General features: G+C 44.8%; 1 protein-coding gene and 1 long non-coding RNA gene across 9 annotated transcripts in view; one reads left to right on the top strand and one right to left on the bottom strand.

The window, feature by feature from the left end:
* Window positions 1-12,262, top strand: part of ORC1 (origin recognition complex subunit 1) — a 37,426-nt gene extending 25,164 nt beyond the window's left edge. For all 7 annotated transcript variants that reach the window (XM_086388611.1, XM_086388633.1, XM_086388645.1 and 4 more), the window contains 8 exons: window positions 352-453; window positions 2,379-2,550; window positions 3,233-3,340; window positions 3,606-3,755; window positions 4,442-4,561; window positions 8,910-9,079; window positions 10,044-10,131; window positions 11,931-12,262. In XM_086388611.1, coding sequence (XP_086244737.1) covers window positions 352-453; window positions 2,379-2,550; window positions 3,233-3,340; window positions 3,606-3,755; window positions 4,442-4,561; window positions 8,910-9,079; window positions 10,044-10,131; window positions 11,931-12,125 — 1,105 coding nt within the window. In that variant the 3' untranslated portion in view covers window positions 12,126-12,262. The remainder of the gene's footprint in view (window positions 1-351; window positions 454-2,378; window positions 2,551-3,232; window positions 3,341-3,605; window positions 3,756-4,441; window positions 4,562-8,909; window positions 9,080-10,043; window positions 10,132-11,930) is intronic.
* On the bottom strand, window positions 6,343-10,412 carry LOC147375347 (uncharacterized). Of its 2 annotated transcripts, XR_015159349.1 has the most exons (3): window positions 10,276-10,412; window positions 9,999-10,107; window positions 8,401-8,539 (listed from the first exon to the last, which is right to left on the bottom strand). It is a non-coding gene; the product is annotated as an uncharacterized LOC147375347 (long non-coding RNA). The 2 variants fall into 2 exon arrangements; XR_015159350.1 differs by lacking the exon at window positions 10,276-10,412 and having other exon boundaries at window positions 6,343-8,539; window positions 9,913-10,107.
* Window positions 12,263-12,420: the final 158 nt, after the last annotated feature.

Genomic DNA, 12,420 nt, shown 5'->3' with positions numbered 1-12,420 from the left:
ACTGCTTCTCAGTTGCAGTACGTTTTAGAACTTTGTAGGGACTTTTTAAAAATAGGTAAGCCTAGATCCTGCCAGAAATCAGCTGAATCATAATCTTATGTGAGATGAGGTCCACCCACATGATCTGGGGAAAGCTCCCAAGTAATATGTACTCTTGATTAGAACCACTGAGCTGTTTAATTTGTTTGGGTGGAGAAGAGCCAAATGAAGAGGTTTAAGAATGAAGGCATTCCCGTGGATTTGTGATTAAGGTTTCCAGTAGAAACTATAGATAAGTCTTTTCCTTTTTTATGGAGTTGATAGTAAATTGTTTCTAATGTCCTCCTTTTCCCTCATTTACCACCACTGTAGGCTGCATGTTGCTGCTGTACCGGAGTCTCTTCCCTGTCGGGAACAGGAATTCCAGGACATTTACAACTTTGTGGAAAGCAAACTCCTTGACCAAACTGGAGGGTGAGTTGTGTTGAGGGAGGCAGAATGGTCAGGAGGCCCCTGCTAGTGCACCACTGTAGGTGTGAAAGGTTGTTGTTGAATCACACAAAGACGCCGCGATTCTTGGCCCCCGGAGGAGAAGAATTCAATCTGGAGCCAGAGACGAGGCTTGATTGCTCAGAGCTTTTGTGTAATAAAGTTTTATTAAAGTATAAAGGAGGTAGAGAAAGCTTCTGACATAGGCATCAGAAGTGGGCAGAAAGAGTACCCCCTGCTAGTCTTCAGCTGGATGTTATACAGTCACTCAGTTCAGTTCAGTTCAGTCGCTCAGTCGTGTCCAACTCTTTGCGACCCCATGAATCACAGCACGCCAGGCCTGCCTGTCCATCACCAACTCCCAGAGTTTACCCAGACTCACGTCCATCGAGTCAGTGATGCCATCCAGCCATCTCATCCTCTGTCGTCCCCTTCTCCTCCTGCCCCCAATCCCTCCCAGCATCAGTCTTTTCCAATGAGTCAACTCTTCACATGAGGTGGCCAAAGTACTGGAGTTTCAGCTTTAACATCATTCCTTCCAAAGAAATCCCAGGGCTCATCTCCTTCAGAATGGACTGGTTGGATCTCCTTGCAGTCCAAGGGACTCTCAAGAGTCTTCTCCAACACCACAGTTCAAAGGCATCAATTCTTTGGTGCTCAGCCTTCTTCACAGTCCAACTCTCACATCCATACATGACCACAGGAAAAATCATAGCCTTGACTAGACGAACCTTTGTTGGCCAAGTAATGTCTCTGCTTTTGAATATGCTATCTAGGTTGGTCATAACTTTCCTTCCAAGGAGTAAGCGTCTTTTAATTTCATGGCTGCAATCACCATCTGCAGTGATTTTGGAGCCAAAAAAATAAAGTCTGACACTGTTTCCACTGTTTCCCCATCTATTTCCCATGAAGTGATGGGACCAGATGCCATGATCTTCGTTTTCTGAATGTTGAGCTTTAAGCCAACTTTTTCACTCTCCACTTTCACTTTCATCAAGAGGCTTTTTAGTTCCTCCTCACTTTCTATATAGTCACTAGCAGTCTGTTAATGAAAGAAAGGAATGTCTTAAAACTCAGAATGGCACCAGGCCCCTCACCCATAAGATGCATTTTGGGATAATCTTGGCACCAAATGGTTTATCCTGGGCCATAAAATGATTAACTTGAATCTTGAAGAAGGGCAGACAACCATACAAATAGTTTCATTTACATAGATTAGAGGAACAATATCTGAGTATAACATACTGGTTTGTCAAGTAGGTTCTGAGCCAAGAGGAGGAACCGGCTTGAAGATAGAGTCTGGAGTAAATGCATAGTACATTAACATAGCTTAAGACAGACATTTCCATAAGAAAAAGGCTTTGGTTATCTCTAGGTTTGAGAATAGTTAACTTCAGGTGAAACCAGGTGTCATTATGGCAACACAGTATTTTAAGAGAAACCTCCTTTTAAAGTTGTATAGAGAAGGGAAAAATATCGCTAGTTTGCCGCTTAAGAGAGATAAAAATGTCTGACACTTGCAGGCTATTTCCTCCCTTTGGAGCCCCCTGGCCTTCCTGCCTGTTACCCTCTCAGGTGCAGTTCAACCAAGCAGCCTTTCCCTAGTGTTGGAAAAACAGGCAAGCTCACTGCTGAAGCAGCTTTTGTTATCAGAGTATTTCTATAGAAATTTTGTCTTACACAGAAAATAACTCTGGCCTTTTTGGGGAGGCATTTTGCATACAGCATTGCTTATGGAACGAGTGACTATATATAAACAGGTCCTGCTCTAATCAGCTTCCAAAAATGACCCTTACTCCTCCCACCTCCACATCTCAGGGGTCCTTCCTTCAGCATACATTCTCATACTCATAACTGACGATAGTGTGACGCAGCGACACAGCCCTAGCCCGGGTCTTCTCTCGCCCCAGGTGCATGTACATCTCCGGGGTCCCTGGGACAGGGAAGACTGCCACTGTGCACGAGGTGATATGTTGCCTGCAGCAGGCAGCCCAAGCCAATGAAGTTCCTCCCTTTCAATACATTGAGGTCAATGGCATGAAGCTGACAGAACCCCACCAAGTCTACGTGCAAATCTTGCAGGTGAGCAGAGCTTGTTAGGCTTTCTTGGTTTATTTTGTTTTGGATTGGGGTGTGTTTTTTTGGTCAAGCAGCTTGCAGGATCCTAGTTCCCTAACCAGGGATTCAACCCAGGCCCTCAGCAGTGAAAGTGCAGAGAGTCTCAGCCACTGGATTGCCAGGGAATTCTGATTGGGGCTTTTTGGAAAATATCGTTTCTGGGTGGCACATGAAAAGGGAAAGGTGTATTTAGTTTTGTGCATATAATATGTTTTCACCTTGCCGTATGTGTAGCAGTAGAAAGGGCAAAGAAGGCAGAATTCATGCCCTCAAGGACCTTGAAGTCTGGGAGCTAGTACTTACCAGGAGGGTGAAAACCATTAGTATACACAGGCATGGCAGTACACTGGAAAAGGGTAGGCTGGACTTTCGACTCACTAGCTGCTGTCCCGAAACAAGTAATGTCCAGTCATGCAGTGATGATTCTGGAGGGGCTTCTGGGATTGGCCTGTGACTCGTGTGCATTTCAGACACAATTTATGTCTCTTGTGGCCTTCTCTTCTCCTCCTGGTGGAAGGCAGAGGGTAGGATACTGAAGTCCTCAGGCTAAATAGCTTCCTCTATAGGCAGATTTAACTTTAAACTCTTAAAAGGGGAGTCAAATTCTTAGAGTGTACCACTCCCATTCTTTTCCCCCTCACTGCAGAAGCTGACAGGTAAAAGGGCAACAGCCAACCACGCAGCAGCACTGCTGGCTAAGCGATTCTGCACTCAAGGGTCCTCTCAGGAGACCACCGTGCTGCTTGTGGATGAGGTGAGAAGGCGCCCACGGGAGGACCGCAGTGGCTCTGGACTGATGTTCGGGAGCAGATACAAGGCAGGAGGGAAGTCCTGGCTCCCTTCTCCTTCACTTGGGCACATTCTCTGGTCGGGAGGGGGCATGTGTCCATCGACATCCTTGCTGCTCAGGTTGTGTGACCTGAGGGCACATGCTGCTGAAGCAGCGGTAACCGGCTTCTCCCTGGGGGCCCGGCTCATTCTCTGTGGTTGACCCTGTGTCTCTCTCCGTTTCCTGGCAGCTTGACCTTCTGTGGACCCAGAAACAAGACGTAATGTACAATCTCTTTGACTGGCCCACTCACAAGGAGGCCCGCCTTGTGGTCCTGACCATTGCTAACACCATGGATCTGCCAGAGCGCATCATGATGAACCGGGTGTCCAGCCGACTGGTAGGGCCATTCTCGAGCTGTTCTTATAGTCCCAGAAGCTGGGCCAAGGAGTTCTGCAAAAATGAATACATAGGAATCTAAAATAGATGGGGAAAAGGAAGAAATGTTATTTCTGAAATTCTGGTAATTTCTATATTAGAATTAAATATGTCACCATTGCATGGTTTTCTGCAAATGTATCTTCTTGGGGTTCTACTACCTCTGCACTCAAACTGCACAGAGCACTAAAGGTTTAATTATTTAAAAGAAAAATTAAGTGCTTACCCCTTGGCAGGCAGTGATAGATGCATGGAATGTGGCAGTGAACAGGGCAGACCCGGTCTCTGGCCTTGTGGACCTTGTGGTTCAGGAGAAGTGAAACCAGAAGCTCAGCCGATGTTACAGAGCCAAAAATCCTCCCTCTAGCTCTAATGAGAGCACCTCTGCTCAGATCTACTAGTAAATGATTCCGGTAGAATAAAAGTTTCTTTTAAACTAAATGAAAAAATTGTTGAGAACTACTGCCCTACAGGGTCCCACCGGCCATTGTCAGTAACAAAAGGAGCAGGAAGCAGTGGTAGTCCTGGGATGAAATGTGTAAATTGTTATCTGAGACTTGGTTTGGGGGATTTGCAAGTGGCTTTCCACCAGGACTGTCCTGAGTGGGAAATCCATGAACTTGTTCCTCTGTCGCCTTGGCTCCCCAGGGTCTAACCAGGATGTGCTTCCAGCCTTATACTCACAGCCAGCTGCGGCAGATCCTATTGTCCCGACTCAGACACGTAAAGGCTTTTGAGGATGATGCCATCCAGCTGGTAGCCAGGAAGGTGAGTTGCCTTTGGGGCGCCTGTGGCCACACTGACAGTGTTTGCTGACTACCTGCCCATGTCAGGCCCTAGGCTGGGTGCTTTGGAGGTGAAGAAAAAATTAGGAAGTCCTCTAAAAACAAATTCCAGAAAATAGAAACAAAATTCTGAAAAATTCCTTAAGCTTCTTATTGTATGATTAATTATTAAAAGGTTCTGAGTATGATGGGCTTTTATATATATATATATGTGTGTGTATATATATATATACACACACGAAGATTAATTGATTCAGAGTGTTTTGTATGATTAGAAGAGCAACATAGTCAATGAGGTAGACAAACCTGGTTTGAACACTAATAGGTATGTAGCAAGTTATAGAAAAGTTACTTTAAAACTTCTGGGCTCCGGTTTTCTTCTGAAAAATGGGAATGATAATAGCTATGTCATAGGGTCATTGTGGGAATTAAATGAGACCATGTCTGTAATGTGCCTAGCAGGGTGCATGCTCTGTGGTGGGTATGACGTGTGGCATTCTCCCACTTGAGGCGCACTGGGAGAATGCCAACTGAGATTCCACTAAAGAGTTCTCCGAGGCTGCTGAGGAACAAAGCAGGTTAAACGTCTACCTGGGGCTAAACAAAAGAAACCACACGGCCACAGTATTTGAGCACCTAAAAGAATTGTAAGCTTCTGTCTAGTTTCTTGCCAGAAACAATGTGAATTCTGAATGGCTATAGCAGCAACACTTGTCTAAAACATGTGCTCAGAGCTATGCACTCTGTTAAGTATTAGGGTCAGCAGAGAGCCAGATATGGTGTTTGTCTCCAAGCTATGCTTTCCAGGAGAGAGAACCTCAAAGTTACTCTCTACCCCCTCTATTGGGTAGAGTTTCTCCACCCCTCAGCTAAGTTCAGTCGCTCAGTCGTGTCCTACTCTTTGCGAACCCAAGGACTGCAGCACGGCAGGCTTCCCTGTGCATCACCAATTCCCAGAGCTTGCTCAAACTCACGTCCATAGCATTGGTGATGCCATCCAACCATCTCATCCTCTGTGGTTCCCTTCTGCTCCTGCCTTCAGTCTTTCCCAGCATCAGGGTCTTTTCCAATGAGTCAGTTCTTTGCATCAGATAGCCAAAATATTGGAACTTCAGCATCAGTCCTTCCAACGAATATTCAGGACTGATTTCTTTTAGGATTGACTGGTTTGATCTCCTTTCTGTCCAAGGGACTCTCAAGAGTCTTCTCCAGCACCACAGTTCAAAAGCATCAATTCTACCCCTGCAGTCATACACTTTCTGAAAGTTCTTTTCCCTCCTCTGAACGGTCCTTTTATGTACCATCCTACTTATTCGAGGTTTTCTTCCTTTGACCAGGGGAGGTGGGCTGGAGTCAGGGAGGGTGGAGGTCTTCAAATTCAGTATGCAAATAGTAACTGTCTATATTTAGTAAAGGACATCCCCTTCTTGGCAACAATTGCTAGTGTTCCAGGTCGATAAACTTTCTTTCCTTGAGAATAAATTTCTGGTTTCCTGCCGTGGTATAAGTGGGATAATCTCCAGGGCAGAGAGTTTTATGGAAACAGCACAAACTACCAAGGCATAACATTTTCTCACAGAGCCCTCAGTTGCTCTCATGTTCACCCAACAGCATGAAATGGGGGGAGGCCTAGGCAAGGGTCAGCAGACTTCGTGAATGGCCAGTAGTAAATGTTTTAGGTTTTGTGGGCCATAATGGTCTGTTACCACTATTCAGTCCTGCCCTTATATTGTGAAAGCAGCCACGTAAACAAATGTGCAAAGCTGTGTTCCAATAAAACTTTATTTACAAAAACATGTGGCAGGCCATAGTTTGACTCCTAATCTAGGGCATCAGTTTCTTAACTTTCAACCAGTCCTCCTCATTTTAGACAAAGTTCCCCCTTTACCCCCAGTTCCAGTACCACTAACAATTTGTGTGTTTTGAAGATTTTTAGTGTAGCTTTAGGTTTGTTCTTGGATTCCTCACTATTGATTTAGGACAGGGCTTTCTACAGTCAGCTAAGTCAACCACTACTACCCTGCCACCTCTTTCTAACTTTCAGAATTATATTGTTTACTGCTCTCCAGTTGCTTGCTTATTTAGGGTTCTTGGTCTTTAAATACTGTTTCAGAAGGCTTCAAATTTGGCTGCTGTTTTTACCCAAAACTCTTGCCTGTAATTTCAAACCTCTTTTTTGTTCCTTAACATAAAAAGAAACATACCTATATTGTTTATCTTGTAGTTATGATATCTGATGTCTTTGTGAGTTTACTTCTATTACTTCTATAAACAAAGCCATGTCTATATGGCCTTGTTTCCTTGTTTTTTTTGTGTTTTGCTCCTTAGAGCTTTATCTGGAAGTTGACTGAGGCCTGGGTTGAACTTGAATTCATTTAGTTCGTTTTGTGCTTCTGTCAGTTACCAAGGGGCACTGCCAACTGGGGCCATTTTTAAACAAAATTCTCCACTGAGGGTTTTTAGGAGACACAACATAAATTCGGGCTGCAGATCCACATGAGGGCTTGTAGTTGCAAAGAGTTGCCTTACACTCCCCCCTAATACCAAAGTCACACAGGCCATTTTTCTTGCCATCCCTTCTGAATGAAGAGTCACTCACCCTCATACTGGGGGTGTAGTGTCTGGACCCCAAGTTTATGCAAGGTCTTCTCAGATTCCATGTTTGGTGGCCCCAGCTTTTTCTTTTGACTCCCTCACACCAGCAGCAGTCAAAAAGAGTGCTTATGGTCACCAAGACTCATGCCCTTGGAGGGGGAACTGCTTTGGGTGTTTTCTTGCTTCCCAGGGTCCCCTGCCCACTCTGATTCTAGGCCTCTGCAGCAGCCCTTGAGTCCCTGCTATTATCCACTGTATGGAGCTACTTCACATGAAGGAAGGAGGAAAGATAGGGAGGAAACACCCATAGGACATCCTCACCAGCTGAATATGGAAAAGTAGAAGGAGGGAATAATATACACTGCTGTTCGTATTTCTGTCTGGGGTCACTGGAAAAGTGACCCCAAAGTATTTTGAATGTCTCATAGTTGAATTTTGAAAACAGAAATAGAAAACATATAAAAACTCCTATAATCCCACTTCCCAGAAATAACTCTTTTTAATGTCCTAATTTGGTGTATGTGTGTATACCTATATAGTTTGCGATTCTGTTTTTTAATCTTATCACTTTGTTTTTGATTTGTTTCAATATTTATTTGTTTATTTGGTGGTGCTGCCTCTTCGTTGTAGTGCACAGGATCTTTACTTGCAACATGTGAACACTTAGCTATGGCATGTGGGATCTAGTTCCGCAACCAGAGGTGGAACCCCGGGCTCCCTGCATTGGGACCACAGAGTTTTAGCCACTGGACCACCAGAGAAATCCCTGCAGTTTGCTTTTTGAGACCTGATGTTGTATAAATTTTGGAAGAAAATAGTTTTTTGGGGATACCATCAGACAGGATGTCATTGCCTGCAGTGGTTGTTAGGCAAATGACAGCATTGCTGGAAAGCACTGGGAATATAGAAACAGGTCCCTGCAGACAGTGCTGAGTCCAAGAGTTCCCTCAGTGCAATTTAAAATGCAAGGCTTCCCCTGGAGGGGGCCCAGGAGCCCCTCGGCCCCAGTGCACATGGAAGGGCAGGCACAGAAGTACAGCTGCTGGAACGGGGGCTGGTCTGATGCATCGAATCACGGCTTCCTCTGGGTCCTCCAGTTTCATGGCTTCATTCCCTCTTGATTCTGGTTCATTTAGCCATTGGCCAGGTGGTTTCCAAAACTGACCACGTGCTATGAGCCTCAGGCTGTGGCAAAATAGGCTCCACTTTGGTCTCTTGGCTTTTTCTCTTTATGCAAGGAAGAGACCCTTCTTTTTCCAGATGGTTCAATAATAATCTTGGGCCAAGGGTCTCTTCTTATAGATTTCTTCATTTCTCTATTATTAAATACAGCTGAGAATTTCTGCCTTTTCCATTCTGGAATTATCTGTAAAGCCAAGACAAAGGTGTGGACTCAGGGAAGAGTTCCAGATACAGTATGATAATTTACAGTGTAACTAGGCTCCTACCACGTTCCCGGCAAGGGCTAAGTACTTAATTTCAGGCTTAAGTCCATTTGTCTTTATTGAATTTGTTGCAGTTTTGCTTCTGTTCCATGCCCAAGAGGTATGTGGGATCTTAACTCCCTGACCAGGGATCAAACACTCAGCCCATGCATCGGAAGGTGAAGTCGTAACCACTGAACCACCAGGAAAGTCCCCCTACCTTCCTTTTTAGCTGAACACAGAATCAGTTGGTTTTTCTCATGGACTGAGATGACAAGGGGATCTCAAGGAATAAAATATTGCCTCTTGTAGGTCGCAGCCCTCTCTGGAGATGCACGACGCTGCCTGGACATTTGTAGGCGTGCGACAGAGATCTGTGAGTTCTCCTGCCAGAAGCCCGACTCCCCTGGCCTGGTTACTACAGCCCATTTACTAGAAGCCATAGATGAGATGTTTTCATCATCATATATCACTGCCATCAAGTAAGACCCTTCTGCCTCCCGACTCTCAACCTCCCTCGGAGGACCACTGAAGAGGGCCATGGAAGCATGTTTTCCTTTCAAAGCTTTTACTCATTCAACCTACATTTACTGACAATGCTGTTCTTTTTCTTAAGGGGCATAGTCTAGTCAGAGAGACAGAAATGTAATCCTAGTATGATATATTGAGTTACACTATAGGTGTTTATGAAGTAAAGTGCTGTGGAAATATGATTCAAGTAGCTATTCTCTGACTTTGAATGATGTACTCAGCCATGTAATGGGAGTGCTGGTACATGTCCAGATATACTTGCTGTGTTCCCACACTTCCAAAGTGGTATTTTTCATATCATTTTGAGACTTTGGTGGGGCGGGGAGGGGAATCCTTGCCAAATAATATAGGAACACAGGAGGAGACAGTTCCAAGTTTTTTCCTGTCTCTTCTCTAAAGACACAGAATATCTTTGACTTTTGTCCAGGTTGGTGGTACAGGAAGTCCCCTACATACAAATGAGTTCCGTTCTGAGAGTGCGTTCATAAGTCCAACGAAGTTAGCCTAGGTACCCAACTAACACAATTGGCTATATAGTACTGTACTGTAATAGGTTTATAATATTTTCATGTAAGTAATACATAAAAAACAACACAAAAGAAGGAAAACATTTTTTCATCTTATGAAAGTATACAGTGTAGCTCAACACCTGGCATACGGGAGCTGGCAACCAGGGAACAGGCAGGAAGACTTACTGACTGGAGCGGGGAGAGGCGGTGGGGGACGGTAGAGCTAAAGGATCATCAGCAATAGGAGATGGAGGGCACGCTGCCACTTCACTCACCCTGAGGTTGACGGCACAGGTTCTGGTTCCTTGCTGGAACCAGATGTACGTTCGTATCTTTGAAGGTTCACATGTAGGGGACTTACTGTGCAGCCACTTCGGAGAATTCACATTTCCTCATTTTCTTTAAGAAATTCCTCCATTCTGGAACAGAGCTTCCTGAGAGCCATCCTTGCAGAGTTCCGTCGATCAGGACTGGAGGAAGCAACATTTCAACAGGTGATTGATCTGTTTTTCAAAAACCCTAGATTTTGGTCTGGTGCCTTTAAAATATGTGGGAATATCAAACCAGCTCATTTTTATTGAGCCTGGTATATTGAAAATAAAATAAAACCATATTGAATTGCCTGAGAAGAGACCTACAGCAAATGATTTCTGCATATGAGATTGAAGCTTTACTATGTGCCAGATACTTCTATGCAAGTCGGAGATTCACAGATGAACAAAAGTTACTGCCCCGATACAGTTTATGGTATGGTGGGAGGCATGGCTCTTAGAACAAGCCTTGTTTAAAAACAAATCACAAAGACCAGTCCAAATGCTCTGAGCATAATTTCAATTATCTCAAGTAAAGGAATCATCAGGGCTCCTGCCTTAATGAGCCGGGGGCCTCCTACTTATGCTACACCTGTCATGTCTCTGCACCTGGCCCCACTAGAGTCAAGTTCAGTAGGGTCTTCATACCCCGCTGATTCTGCCAAGCCCATTCCCTTGGCTGTGGTTTCGATGGATAGTAGGTAGAGACAGTGAGAATCTCTTTCATCCATTCATGTGAGTCACTAATTAGATGACAAGGCATTTTGGCTATCTTAAGAGAGTAAATGGCAGTCACTCCTGCCATTTACCGGTGCTTCATTGAATTTCTTCAGTTTGACATTCAGAGCACTGGGCAGAAATAACATCGTGTCAACACCTGCCTCAGGCCCTCGCTGTGCTTTGTTTTAATTAAACAGTTGATTCCCCTGGTCTGCACCAGTTCTAAGTTGGCTGCTGGGCACTGGCGGAGGCAAGGTATGTTTGAAACTGGTGCGCATAGGTACTGGGCTGCCTTTGAAGATGAATTACCAAAGATGTTTGAGTGTATACCCAGCAGTTTGTATGTCTGTGTGTATGAGTATGTTTTAGATAAATAGAGAAGTCAGGAGAACATTTCCTTCCAGCTTTTCTTCATTTATTTATGTTTGGCTGCTCTGGGTCTTCGTTGCCACTCTCGGGTTTTCTCTTGCAGCGAGCAGGGGCTACTCTTTGTTGCGGGGCTCGGGCTCCTCATTGTGGCAGCTTCTTCTGCTGCAGAGCACAGGCTCTCGGTCTGCAGGCTCAGCAGTTGTGGTGCCTGGGCTTAGCTGCCCTGAGGCATGGGGAATCTTTCTGAACCAGGGATCGAACCCGTGTCCCCTGCGTTGGCAGGTGGGCTCTTTCTGAACCACCAGGAAGTCCTGAATTCTGTTTTTAAATATTTAGTTACTAATCATGTTTTGCCTGTTACTGGTTTTCTAAAGCCTGAGACAGCTCTTCTGCAGAGTGTCCTGTATTCTCTCTGGACTTTTGACTTTTCCAAGGGTCATACCTGGGCACCTGCTCACTGTTTCTGCCAAGGAAAAATGCCCGTATAGCAAAATTTGACTTGAATTATGACACTCTCAACTGGAACCATCAGCCCCTGGAGATGAGGACTGTTTGTACAGCTGTGACAGTTACTAGGCATTTCATATCTATTAACTCATGAGGAATGTCATATATTTATTAGATAAAACTGAAGCTTAAAAAGTGAAATAACTGGCCCAGTTTGCTTATTTAGGTAATTGGTAGAACCAGGGTTCAGACCTGCTATTTTCTGATCCTGAGGCCAGTACTACATTCTGTCCCTGTCTTTTCAACCCAGTGGGCCACCCCTTGGTTCCCTTCTGGGGTCCTGAGTATCCTGGAAAAGAAGTGTCTCAGTTTCCCCAAAGAAATAATGATTGGATACAGGACTACCCTTATGACTAGCTGACCTCAAGTTTGCTTTTTGTTTCTAGGTATACATTCAGCACGTGGCGCTGTGCAGGATGGAGGGCCTCCCGTACCCCACCATGTCGGAGACAATGGCGGTGTGCTCTCGCCTGGGCGCGTGCCGTCTCCTCCTTGTGGAGCCTAGCAGGAATGACGTGCTCCGTCGGGTGCGGCTCAACGTCAGCCAGGATGATGTGCTGTATGCTCTGAAAGAGGAGTGAAGGGCTTCACAAGGAAGGACTGTGATCTGTTTTTAAGAAGCCCTATTTCCTTTTTCTAAGCACATGGAATCATTGTAGCAAAGTGTGGAAATGGCTGTCATGTATTTTGGGATTTTCCATTAAATCATTTACTTTTTCCGGGGTGTTTGGGAAGTTTTACAGTCATCATAAATATCAAATTATAAAACCACACACTGTCCTTCCTACAGTAGGCCCTCTCTCTGGCTTTTATTTCTGTTGGTAGCCCTGCCATTTATTTAATGGTAACATAGCATGTATATAAATACATGCACAC

The sequence above is a fragment of the Bos grunniens genome, chromosome 3 (assembly GCF_055505025.1).
Source record: "Bos grunniens cultivar Pamir isolate PY7600 chromosome 3, Bosgru_T2T1.0, whole genome shotgun sequence".
Lineage (NCBI taxonomy): Eukaryota > Metazoa > Chordata > Mammalia > Artiodactyla > Bovidae > Bos > Bos grunniens.
The sequence above is the reverse complement of the archived record's forward strand: the minus strand, read 5'-3'. Positions and strand labels throughout refer to the sequence as shown.